The sequence below is a fragment of the Gymnodraco acuticeps genome, unplaced genomic scaffold (genome assembly GCF_902827175.1).
Source record: "Gymnodraco acuticeps unplaced genomic scaffold, fGymAcu1.1, whole genome shotgun sequence".
In the NCBI taxonomy this organism is placed as follows: Eukaryota; Metazoa; Chordata; class Actinopteri; order Perciformes; family Bathydraconidae; genus Gymnodraco; species Gymnodraco acuticeps.
The window spans coordinates 3,195,956-3,208,063 of NW_022990502.1; the positions used below are offsets into that span (position 1 = coordinate 3,195,956).

Sequence of the window (12,108 nt, forward strand, 5' to 3'; positions counted from 1 at the left end):
ATGTGGTCAATATCCCATAATAACCACCTATTGTTCAGATGTACTCCTGCTCCTACCTCAGGGGGCTTTAGGAGGGTAATGGTGTGCAGCGAGACAAATGGAATGACACCATTCCTGGGTTCATGGACTCCGGCTTAATGCAGAGACTGTTCTCTTCTTTTCATGGCAGAGATCTGAGATATCTGGGGACTGTATAGGCATCTGAAAACAACCCTTTTGGCAGCCAGCATGGTGCCTTGTCTTGTTCAAGTGTTCAAACTCTTCTGTTTGAGAACCAGGAAGTGGTGTCAGGAAACAGCTCCATGCAGGCCCAACCCCCCTTTTTTCACCTGAGAAGAGGGAGGGGCCCCACTGAGGGGAAAACAAGGAAGAGCTCACAAGCAGGCAGCAGTTCAGTGTTAAGTGTTCACTTGCCCAGATTGTGCCTTGGAGACGGATATAAAGAGGAGTTTGCCCTGCTGGTGGGTCTCTCGACACGGACATGGACGCCCAGGATTCTCCACATGGGAATATGGGGCTGTTAAGGACCTTTGACTCCTCCAGTTTGACAGCTGGGAGAAAATAGGCTCAGGTGGATTTGGACAAGTATACAAAGTCAGGCACGTACAGTGGAAAACATGGCTGGCTATCAAGTGCCCTCCCTGCCTTCATATGGATGACAAGTGAGTTATGGCTGTTGTGCCACATGGATTCTCTTTAAACTGATAAACTGATGAACCACATGTTCAAACTGTCTTCTCCCGGCTCTGTTCTGTTAGTTTCCTTCATGAGGGGCCACCACAGGAGGCAGACAGAGGCTTATATTGTGACTGTGTTGGTGAGAAGTCATTCAGTGAGTGCCTGTGAGTCCTTGAGAGGTGAATACCAGGGAATGTGTGACTCACCTGCTGCCTAGTCCGGGCACACAGTGCGGCTGTACAGGGGCCAAAGGGGCCATGTTTAGCTTTCTAGACACTGTGAGGTTGTGTTTGAGGGACCACTGACATGTTGATTTTCTCCCTCAGGCAAAAGTAAGCCACATTGCTCCGGGCCATAGCTGTTTACTTATTCTAACAAGACCCAAACATGAAAGGTTCACTGCTGGTTCCCCAATCAACAGACAGGGTTTCTCTATGGAATACTGGGAGGTGATTTCAATTAATGTAAATGTCAAAAAGGTGGTATTTTCCCCAGGCAATGTTCGGGTTGCTCAACCCTCTTGGATTTTGCATAACCATGACTCATGATTTGCTCTGCACAGATTCCCTACAAAAAAGGTTGATTTATGATTTTATATTTTGGAAGTGTGTGTGTGAGATAACAATCTATGGAACTTTCCATTCTTCTTGGCTATGTGTGCACACATTGTTCATCTGTGCGCTTCACATCTATTATCAATATTATATCCACTAAAACCTTCCATGTTTAATCCTCTCAGAACCTGTGGTGCAACTTAAAGCCTCGCTGAACCTGAACCACAGATGTTATCATCCCCAAACAACTGCAAAGTACATAACAGTTGGTTTGACTGCAGCCTTCATTGACCCACGCATATCACCAGCAGCAGGGACTCAAAGCCACCTTTGTTCCTCCTGCTGCTGTGTGGCACACACAATTCAAGAAGCCGTAAAAACAGGTCTTACCCGGGCCTGTCTGTTAAAACAGGGGACATTTGTTTGGTTCTGAGGGTGCTGCTGAGGAGCACTTTGGATTAGATGAAGAATTTAGCAAACAAGTGCTTTCCCATTCTCCCATGTCATGGTGTGATTATCCTGCCTGGCAGACCTGGGGGATTTGCCTCCTTCACTTGTACTGCGTATAAAGGAGACATTATAGGCAGGCTCCCTTCTATAGACCATCTTAGTAACCTGATGCATGTCGCCACTAATAGACCCCTATGCATCTAATTTCATTTTATTCATGGTGGACACATAGAGTCTCCCCCTTGCTCACCAGTGATATATCTTCCTCTCATCTACTTCATTAAGGGTTTGCATTTTTAAAGCAAAATTTGCTAGAGGCTTGTTCGCTGAGGTCATGAATGACCTGCCCGGTTGTGTGTGAGGTATGCCCAGCAGGTCCAGTGCACTGATAAAGAGAGCTGTGCAAAGGTTGAGCAACAGAAAAAGAGCTCTGTTAGGCCGGCCGGCTGCCTGATGCATTCCAGGCCGGCCACAATGTCCTGGAGGCCTCAGAAGAGCCAAGAGTACAATCCACAATCTTGATCTGAGCCGTGGTAAATCAATAACAGACGTCTGGGGGGGTCACACTCTGACACAGCTCTGAGGGGATTGCCAGTAAACATTCTGCTGTGAGTTCAGCAAGCATTACATGGTGTGCCGGAATCTGTGTTAGGACAAAGGTATTGCCAAATATGACCAGCTCAATGAGTAGGATGACCTCACACTTACCAGATTACTGTTTTACGAGAAGGTTGATAAGTACCTGTGTGAAAATGTATGTGGTTAAAAACAAGCTAACCTTAGCTAAACTGTGTTTCAGTTTTGTTTTTAAATGACAAAGTCCCTCCAGCAGAAGAGCATGATTCAATGGTGCCACTCACATTTCACTTTATGTATCCTTTTTTAAAACCCAGGGACCGTTCAGAGCTACTGGAGGAGGCTAAGAAGATGGAGGCAGCCAAGTTCCGCTACATCCTGCCTGTGTACGGGATCTGTGCGGACCCCCAGGGCCTGGTCATGGAGTACATGGAGACGGGCTCCCTGGAGACCCTGCTGGCCACTGAGCCGCTGCCCTGGGAGCTGCGCTTCCGCATCATCCACGAGACGGCGGTGGGGATGAACTTCCTGCACTGCATGAACCCCCCCCTGCTCCACTTGGACCTGAAGCCGGCCAACATCCTGCTGGACGCTCACTATCACGTCAAGGTACGGAGATTGTCCCTGAGTGGTGCCTCTGAAGTGATTTTCTGTTGCCTGCATTGAGTTCATTATGAAATTAGTGACAGCAAAGGTTAGTATCATATTCTGCTGGTACTGTGAACATATCTGAAATATGTGTAATATTATGACAATGTTAAGTTATTTTATTGTTTGCACACAGAAGATTGCATAAAATTCAGTTAATGAAAATATTATAAATGTTAACTACTACTAGTTAAAAACTAAAAGAATAACCAGGAAAGAAAAGAAAAGCTAACAAAAATAAATACAGACAAAAAGAGCAGAAAACTCACCAACCTGTTAACATAACTAATTTAATCAAAATCATGAATTATTATAATTGTTTTCATGTTTTGAATCATAGTTTAAGGATGTAATGTTTGGTGGTTGAGGATTGCCATGAAGTTATATCACAGTCTTCTTTGTTATAAAGCTGGTGGATATCAGTTTAAAGGAATGTCAGCCATGAGGAGGTTTGCTATTCCTTTTTATCCATTTTCATTTGGCAGCCCAGCACATGCTCTGGGCAGACAGGTGTCTGTCAGCCTCTGTCCAACCTCAGAGCAGCTCAACTGTACTGAGAGCGATGGGTGGGAACTGTCATTTCTGGAGTTTAATATGTGGATGTAAAACACCTCACCGGGCTGTCCCGACAGGATTAATTCAGCTCCTATTAAAGCTCCCTCTGTCAGTGTGTGCCTGAAAGAGTGTGGGCGTGCACTCTGAAAACGTGAAGGGCCTCTCCCTCTCTGGCAGGCTGGGACACGGCTGCCCGCATCATACACTGAGTGCTCATAATGGAGCTCAGTGGGCAGACTTAGTCATCAGTGTCACGCTGCTTCCTGAGAAAAGCTGCTGGGTGCTCTGTTTGAGGGTCTTATCTGATCTCTCTCTGTCTCAGATATCTGATTTTGGCCTGGCCCCGCTGGAAGCGGCCTGTCTCGGGCTGATGACATCAGCAGAAGACGGCTTCTGCGGCACCATTGCCTACCTGCCGCCTGAGAGCATCATTGAGAAGGACAGAGCGTCGGACACCAAGCATGATGTATACAGGTTTGTTTTTCAGCCCTCTTTCTGTGTCGATGCAGGTTTTTTCCTGACTGTCGGCCTTTTCGCTTTAATGAATCACTGTTATTAATCACATCAAGGAGATGGAGTAGCCAATTAGTTATACCATGTTTAACATTACTGAAGACAGATGCATTTTATTTTCTTACAAAGTTTCAGTTAAAGGGGAACATATATTTATAACCACATTTACATTAAATTATTTTTGATAAACTGACTGGTTTAAACAGGGAGCATAAGCTACAGTATTTCAGCTTCATATTGAAAATGTGTTTGGCAGCATTATGTCTGAGCTTTTCTTTGTACTGACATCTCTTAATTTTTTGTTTGCCTCTATTCCAGTTTCTCCCATAGTCATCTGGGGGATTCTCACACAGAAGAAACCCTACCAAGGTGAGACTTGCATGAAAACAATACGGATTTCCTTAGAGCCCAACAAAAACAAAAGTATAAATAATGATAGTAACTGAACATATTGATAGACTTCTTGATAAGGTCTGGTTTATTTTTTAATGAATGATTTATGGCAACACGTAATTAACAAGACAAAAGTCTACAGTGATGCTAGTCGCTATGGAGCTGAACTCAGGCACAGTGGTGCTTCAAAGATGAATGCTAACACTAGCATGCTAACATGCTCACAATGACAATGTTGACATGCTGAAAAGAGGTATGATATTAACCATGGTCGTAATCTTAGATTAATATGTTAGCATGCTAACATTTGGAACTTAACAATTACACAAAGTGCAGGTAAGGATGATGGGAATGTTATTAGTTTTGTTTGATACATATTTCACACCATAAATATCCATCTCATGCATGGGCACGGGAAGGGGGGTGCTGAGGGCGCTGCAGCACCCCCTAGCGGCGGGCAGGGGGTGCGGAGCTCCCCTGTCTGAATTATTATTTGACGGTTATTGCTGCTCCCGCTGTGCATAATCTGTGTAATATGTAGCTAATAAATTCCACATTGTTGGCTACAATTCTATAGCCCCGGACAATTCTACCTCAATAATATAATACATTAACCGTGCTTTACGTGAACCTCATCATGACACTAGAGAGGACGGCAGGACTGTAATTTGAGAGAGAGAGAGACAGACAGACAGACAGACAGACAGACAGACAGACAGACAGACAGACAGACAGACAGACAGACAGACAGACAGACAGACAGACAGAGTTGTTAGCATCTGGTTAGCTAACTGCACTAACGGACATAAGGAGCTGTTGGTTCCACAACAAGCTGGAGGAGAGTTCTCTTCTCAGACTGAGAGGCTCAGGTGAGCTAAGGACTCTGAGTGTTTAGATAGTTCACTTTAGTCTAAGTTATCTCAGTGGGTCTCAAACGGTTTGGTCACAAATTATTCAAAAGATTATTTCCGCGGCACACCTTCATATGATCATTATAGTTATAAAACAAATAAGAGAATAAATAAAAAACAGTTATGAAATACTATATGGCAGTAAAACAAGAATACAGTTTGAAAGGGGAGTGATTTGTAAAATATCCATAAAGAAAAAGAACATCTGCTTACAGTTGTGTTTCATCTGGGTGTTGAGAGATGTATCCATAGATCTCTTCATGTTGCTCTCAAAGTGCACCAGATTGATGCTTTTAACTTCAATATTTAAAAAAAATCTTCCCGGGGGAGCATCCCCCCGGACCCCCCTCGAGGAGGTGAGGTCCGCTACCCACTCGTAAAAAATAGCACTTTACCCCTGCCTATATGCCGCGAGCCTTGTACTGTGTACTGTGTGTTTGCGTGTGGGGAGTGCTTTTGTGCGTGCTCTATAGTGCCCGTAATAGTGTTCACTGGAGTCCGGCACCTCAGCACCCCCACTCAAAATACCTTCCCGCGCCTCTGATGGTTACGCTAGAGCTTGACCACACCAAGTCAAAGGATCACCAAAGTCAGCAGAATCGTCTTCTGGGGGAAATGAATGTCTGTCACAATATCGCACAACCCAGAGACATTTCAGTCTACATCGAGTTATACTGCTGCCACAGCTAAAATTGCTATTATTAGTCACATTGTAGGGACTACAGGTGGCTGTAAATCATTACAATTACCTTTTTTAAGGTAAACAATTGTAGGTGCTTATTTGTTTACTCTTTGAATTCCAAAGCAGGCAGTTGGGCAGGTTATATTTTCTCCCAGGCGTATCAGGTAGCAGTTCTCTACAAGGTATTTGGCTCCTTTAAAGCCCAGCAAAGGATCCCAGGTTGGCACTGGCACCGCCTATGTTGATCCAGACATAATTAAAAAGTAAAAAAGTGGCCTGGTTACCATCCCATTCCTGCTTCCTCCTCCACCTGCAAAGGGTATTATGGTTACAAAAGAAGGTGAAGTACCAGTGATTAAGGCCTCTACCTGTTTGTTCTGAATCATTGACATGGCTGATCCCACAGTCAGATAGAAAAAGGCCAGGGCAGGAACTCTTGAGAGCTTTTAACGTGGGAAACAACAGTGGTCACACACTGCCTTATCTGAGCATGTGGGAAGGTGGGGATAAAGGTTACCGTCTATATCCGCACCGGCTCCTACCAGCGCCTTATTATGTCATCATATATTACATTTAAAAAAAAATATATAACCTGAAATATAAGTGACGAAACTGAAGTATCTTATTTTCTTTTGCTAGGTGAGAACAATATCCTTCAGATCATGGTGAAGGTTGTGAAGGGGGTGCGTCCGGACCTGGCTGCTGTGCCGCGCTGCCGGCCCTCGGCCTGCACTGGGTTCCTGAGCCTCATGCAGCGCTGCTGGACCACAAACCCGGACGCCAGACCCAGCTTCCAGGGTGAGTTGTGCCTCTTTACTCCCAATAAACTGAGTGTTATTGCCTTTGTTTTCTATTTGTTACAATAATCTTTACATTTGTTTTTGCAAATGCACCATTTACACCAGAGCAAATTAAAAAATGGTTCCAGTTGCAATATATTAGTATTGGTTTTAACCATTATATTAAAAAGAAAAGGAAATATTTATATGACGTTAATGATGCACAGTTGATTAAATGGTGTACATCTTAAATAATTAGGTTATAGTTTCTATAAGGCTCTCTTCACATGACTTCACAAGACATACATTTTCCAAAATAGAGACAAATACGCACAATAAACAAAGTAAAAGAGGAAGTGACTGATAGCATTCTTTTTTTCTTTCTGTGTTGCTCAATAGATACAGCAATAATATAGGTGTGTGAATTATTTTGGCAACACTAATTAGGTATTAGAAATCACATATTGTACCAGCCTCTAGCAAATGAAGAACATCAATCTCAAACACAGTGCTCCTGTTCCTTTAGCTAAACACAACATTAGCATATATAATTACACAGGCCAGTTTAATATATGATATTCTTTCTCCTAACTTAAGCTTTCCATTCCTCTTGTATACCCTAATCTATCCCTGCTATCACTGAAACATGACACAGAGCTGTTGTCCTTCCAGAAATCACATCTGAAGCTGAGGATCTCTGCTCTAAACCTCAAGAGGAGACCAGGACACCAACCCCGTCAACGTCAGAGCCAGAGCCCAAGACCCCCAACGCTCTCACTAGTGACCAGGTAACACATGACCAAAGCCCCCAAGGATGGAAGACGTAGTGTGTGTTATTGTCCGCTTTGTTCAAGCATAGTACAGTAGATCATGTAAAGCTCCGTTTCCAATGGGGATAAACAACTGAAGTGATTATCCACTTCATATTTTGTTGTTTCACTTCTCCCTTGTTCTTCTTAAAGCTTTTAAACAGACTTATTGCTTTCTTATGTAATGTGTTACTAAACACTCAGACACTGAGTGGCTTATCTCTTTATTGTTCCAGTCAGACATGACTATGACTTTTTGCGTCACACGTTGTGTAAATGTTTGATCCTAAACAGTAGTTGCCTCACAAATCAGGAATGTTGACAGATGGGATTGTTTGGCCTCCTTGCTGCTTCTTCATTTCCTTTGAACTTGCTGTGTACATGACTAGAGGTGAACTTCCTGTAAGGAACAGGCAACAGCTGTTAATCAATAATATCCGGACAGAAGACAGGCTGTTGTGAACTTCCGTATGTGTTGACTTTAAAGGACTTTATGAAACCCAAGTTCAACAAAAAATCACAATGTCAACATTCAACAGCTACTGTACTGAGAGCAGCTGTGTACAAGAGCGGCAGCTTCATAACTGGGAATACACTTAATGGTACAACCCAATATGCTCATCTGGCTTTTTGTTTTACAGGTTAAAGACAACAAGATGGTGCGTCCAAAGTCAGCCATGTTGCCGGAAAAAGATTACAGCCTGTCGGAGCTGTTGAGCCAGGTGGATTCTGGGATCTCGAGGAGCTTTGATCGACTAAAGGAGGAAGGTTGCCACAGCAAGGAGAACACATGCAAGAGGCTGTCTGGCATCTCGTCAGCTGATTCAGCCTTCTCCTCCCAAGACTCCATCACGCTGTCTTTTGAGAAAGAAAACACATGTGGTAAGAGCTAATCATAAGCTATGATGTGGAACTTTTAGGGTTAGTCATTCATGCAGAAATGCAAGAGACCATCGCCTGCTGATGCGATATTATTGTGGGCATGGCCAAATTTGGTCAGACGCACATCTTTGCTATTTGTTTGTTGCCAATCAAACATCCTTACACTTGCATAGAATTGAAGTGATGTGATAAATAACCGCTTAAGTTCATTTTGCTCATGTGTGACCGTGCCATTATTCGTGTAAACTTAAAGTACTACAGAAACCTTATTACTAGATTTTTTTTGTCTCAATCCTTTTACTTCTTACCACTTAGATTCTGCTGAGGTCCAGAGGCGTAAGCTGTGTGAGGCCATCAGGACCAAAGACACTGCCAAGCTGATGAAGATCCTCCAGCCTCAGGACGTGGATCTTACCCTAGAGGGAGGAGGCAGTCTGCTCCACCACGCCGTCACTCTGGGCAATGAGGAGGCCATCAAGTTCCTCCTCCTGAACAATGCCAATCCCAACTTTGCAAATGCTCGTGGCTCCACCCCCCTGCACCTGGCCACAGAGAAGCACCTGAAGTCCCTGGCAGAACTTCTGCTTGGTAGGCGCAGTACCAACATTAATGCCAAGGATGAGGACCAGTACACAGCGCTGCACTGGGCTGCCCAGATCGGGGACGAGGCCATCACACGGCTGCTGCTGGACCGGGGGGCGGCCATCAACGAGACCGATGGCCAGGGACGCACGCCGGCTCATGTGGCATGCCAGCACGGCCAGGAGAACGTCATCCGGGTGCTGCTGAGCAGGGGGGTTGATGTACGGATCAGGGGTAAGGACAACTGGACGGCACTCCACTTTGCTTCCTGGCAAGGACATCTTGGCATTGTCAAGCTGCTGGTCAAGCAGGCCGGCAGCGACGTGAACGGGCAGACCACAGACGGCCGCACTCCGCTGCATCTGGCTTCCTACAGGGGGCATTACCGGGTAGCACGGATCCTTATTGAACTAGGAGCGGACATCCATATGACGTCCGCTGGGTTAAATGCTCCCCTGCACGTGGCGGCAGAGACAGGTCACACCAGCACCTCCCGCCTCCTGATCAAACACAAGGCAGATATTCTCGCACACAACGCCCACGGACTCACTCCTCTCCACCTCGCCTCACAGCGAGGACATCTGGCCACAGTCAAGATGTTGATAGAAGAGGGGGCGGACTCCGAGAGTTCCAACCAGGCCCTACGCACCCCCTGCCACCTGGCAGCCGAGAACGGACACTGTGAAGTCCTGAAAGAGCTGCTCCTCCACTGTCCAGATGGTGGCGCTGTGCTGGACGAGCAGGGCCTCAGTCCGTTACACCTGGCAGTACAAGGGGGGTACTCAAACATCATCACAATGCTGCTGCCCCAGGACAGCCAGGACCTGGTTGCTACGAGCCCAGTGCAGGCAGCAGCTGATCCGCCCGCTCCTCTGGAGGTGAAGCTGCCTCAGAGGAAGGTCGTCATCCTCAAACTGACGGAGCACAAAGACTGCCCACAGCCCAGCAGCTCACAGTGTGCCTCCGCTCCCTGCTAACAAGAGCAGAGGCCCTGCCTGTACAGAACTCTCTTCCATGTCATTTTTATACTTTTTAAGAAAGTTTTTGGGACTTTAAAGCCTTTTCAGCACTGTAGGTTATCCTTATGCAGAAAAGCTTGAATGTAAATATGTACACTGTGAATAGAAAGCATAAAAAACATTGTGTGTTTGGATTTGAACTTTTTTACTTAACAAGCTCATTTTTTTTTACTTTACCAGCATCAGCATCAGAGTTATGATTAGGAAGCCCATGAGCTTGATAGAGGGTTTCACTGAACCACACTGCAGCTGGTATGCCTGTAAGTGTTATTTAAGAGATCACAAACATCGCTCACAAGCTTTACTAGGGGTATGCTGTAGATCATCAGAGCCATTGCATTAATGAAAAACATTATTTCAGTGTTCTTAACCTGTTACATATCAGTGCTGGATCATCCATTAAAACATTGGAAACCTTAATTTTGTTTGACCTTTTTTCATATTGGTAACTTTCAAAAATAAATCTGTTTTCAAGGCGCAGGTGTGTCAGTTTTAAAACCACAATAATGAAATGCTATTCAAGGCGCAAATATGCAAACATACTGTATGTGCAATAATACGTAAAAACAGATGTTGAACACCTAAGAGGGCAAAACTAAAACTAACTGTATTTACAAAGGATGACATGAAACAATTGCAAAAGCTTATTCCTTGCACTTCTGTTTTCTTGAGTATTTTTGTATTTTCCTTTTTCAAATGTTTGATTTGCAGTTGAGAAATTGTTTTATTTAGTCATAACTGGAAGTATAACCATTTTAATTCCAATCCAATTTGGTGTCCGAAAATGGGGACAAACATTTTGATACAACCAAGATTGACCAATGTGAAAGGGGCGTATTCTGCTGATGTTCAGGTGTATATCAGTATGTAGTGTCTCTACTTTAAAGAGTCCTCTCCTGCTGATGTTCAGGTGTATATCAGTATGTAGTGTCTCTACTTTAAAGAGTCCTCTCCTGCTGATGTTCAGATGTATGTAGTATGTATGTAGTAGTGTCATACATACTACATACTGGAGACATGTACTACTACATGTAGTAGTGTCTCTACTTTAAAGAGTGTCTCTACTTTAAAGAGTCCTCTCCTGCTGATGTTCAGGTGTATATCAGTATGTAGTGTCTCTACTTTAAAGAGTCCTCTCCTGCTGATATTCAGGTGTATATCAGTATGTAGTGTCTCTACTTTAAAGAGTCCTCTCCTGCTGATGTTCAGGTGTATATCAGTATGTAGTGTCTCTACTTTAAAGAGTCCTCTCCTGCTGATGTTCAGGTGTATATCAGTATGTAGTGTCTCTACTTTAAAGAGTCCTCTCCTGCTGATGTTCAGGTGTATATCAGTATGTAGTGTCTCTACTTTAAAGAGTCCTCTCCTGCTGATGTTCAGGTGTATATCAGTATGTAGTGTCTCTACTTTAAAGAGTCCTCTCCTGCTGATGTTCAGGTGTATATCAGTATGTAGTGTCTCTACTTTAAAGAGTCCTCTCCTGCTGATGTTCAGGTGTATATCAGTATGTAGTGTCTCTACTTTAAAGAGTCCTCTCCTGCTGATGTTCAGGTGTATATCAGTATGTAGTGTCTCTACTTTAAAGAGTGCCTCTCCTGCTGATGTTCAGGTGTATATCAGTATGTAGTGTCTCTACTTTAAAGAGTCCTCTCCTGCTGATGTTCAGGTGTATATCAGTATGTAGTGTCTCTACTTTAAAGAGTCCTCTCCTGCTGATGTTCAGGTGTATATCAGTATGTAGTGTCTCTACTTTAAAGAGTCCTCTCCTGCTGATGTTCAGGTGTATATCAGTATGTAGTGTCTCTACTTTAAAGAGTCCTCTCCTGCTGATGTTCAGGTGTATATCAGTATGTAGTGTCTCTACTTTAAAGAGTCCTCTCCTGCTGATGTTCAGGTGTATATCAGTATGTAATGTCTCTACTTAAAGAGTCCTCTCCTGCTGATGTTCAGGTGTATATCAGTATGTAGTGTCTCTACTTTAAAGAGTCCTCTCCTGCTGATGTTCAGGTGTATATCAGTATGTAATGTCTCTACTTTAAAGAGTCCTCTCCTGCTGATGTTCAGGTGTATATCAGTA

General features: G+C 44.1%; 1 protein-coding gene across 1 annotated transcript; it reads left to right on the top strand.

The window, feature by feature from the left end:
* Nucleotides 1-466: 466 nt before the first annotated feature.
* Nucleotides 467-10,451, top strand: ripk4 (receptor-interacting serine-threonine kinase 4). Its single transcript, XM_034226864.1, is given in 12 exon segments — nt 467-539; nt 542-662; nt 2,576-2,867; nt 3,784-3,804; nt 3,807-3,845; nt 3,847-3,939; nt 4,043-4,049; nt 4,305-4,343; nt 6,600-6,758; nt 7,412-7,527; nt 8,190-8,430; nt 8,746-10,451. Coding segments are annotated over 12 exon segments (2,430 nt in total). The 5' UTR covers nt 467-481; the 3' UTR covers nt 9,990-10,451.
* Nucleotides 10,452-12,108: the final 1,657 nt, after the last annotated feature.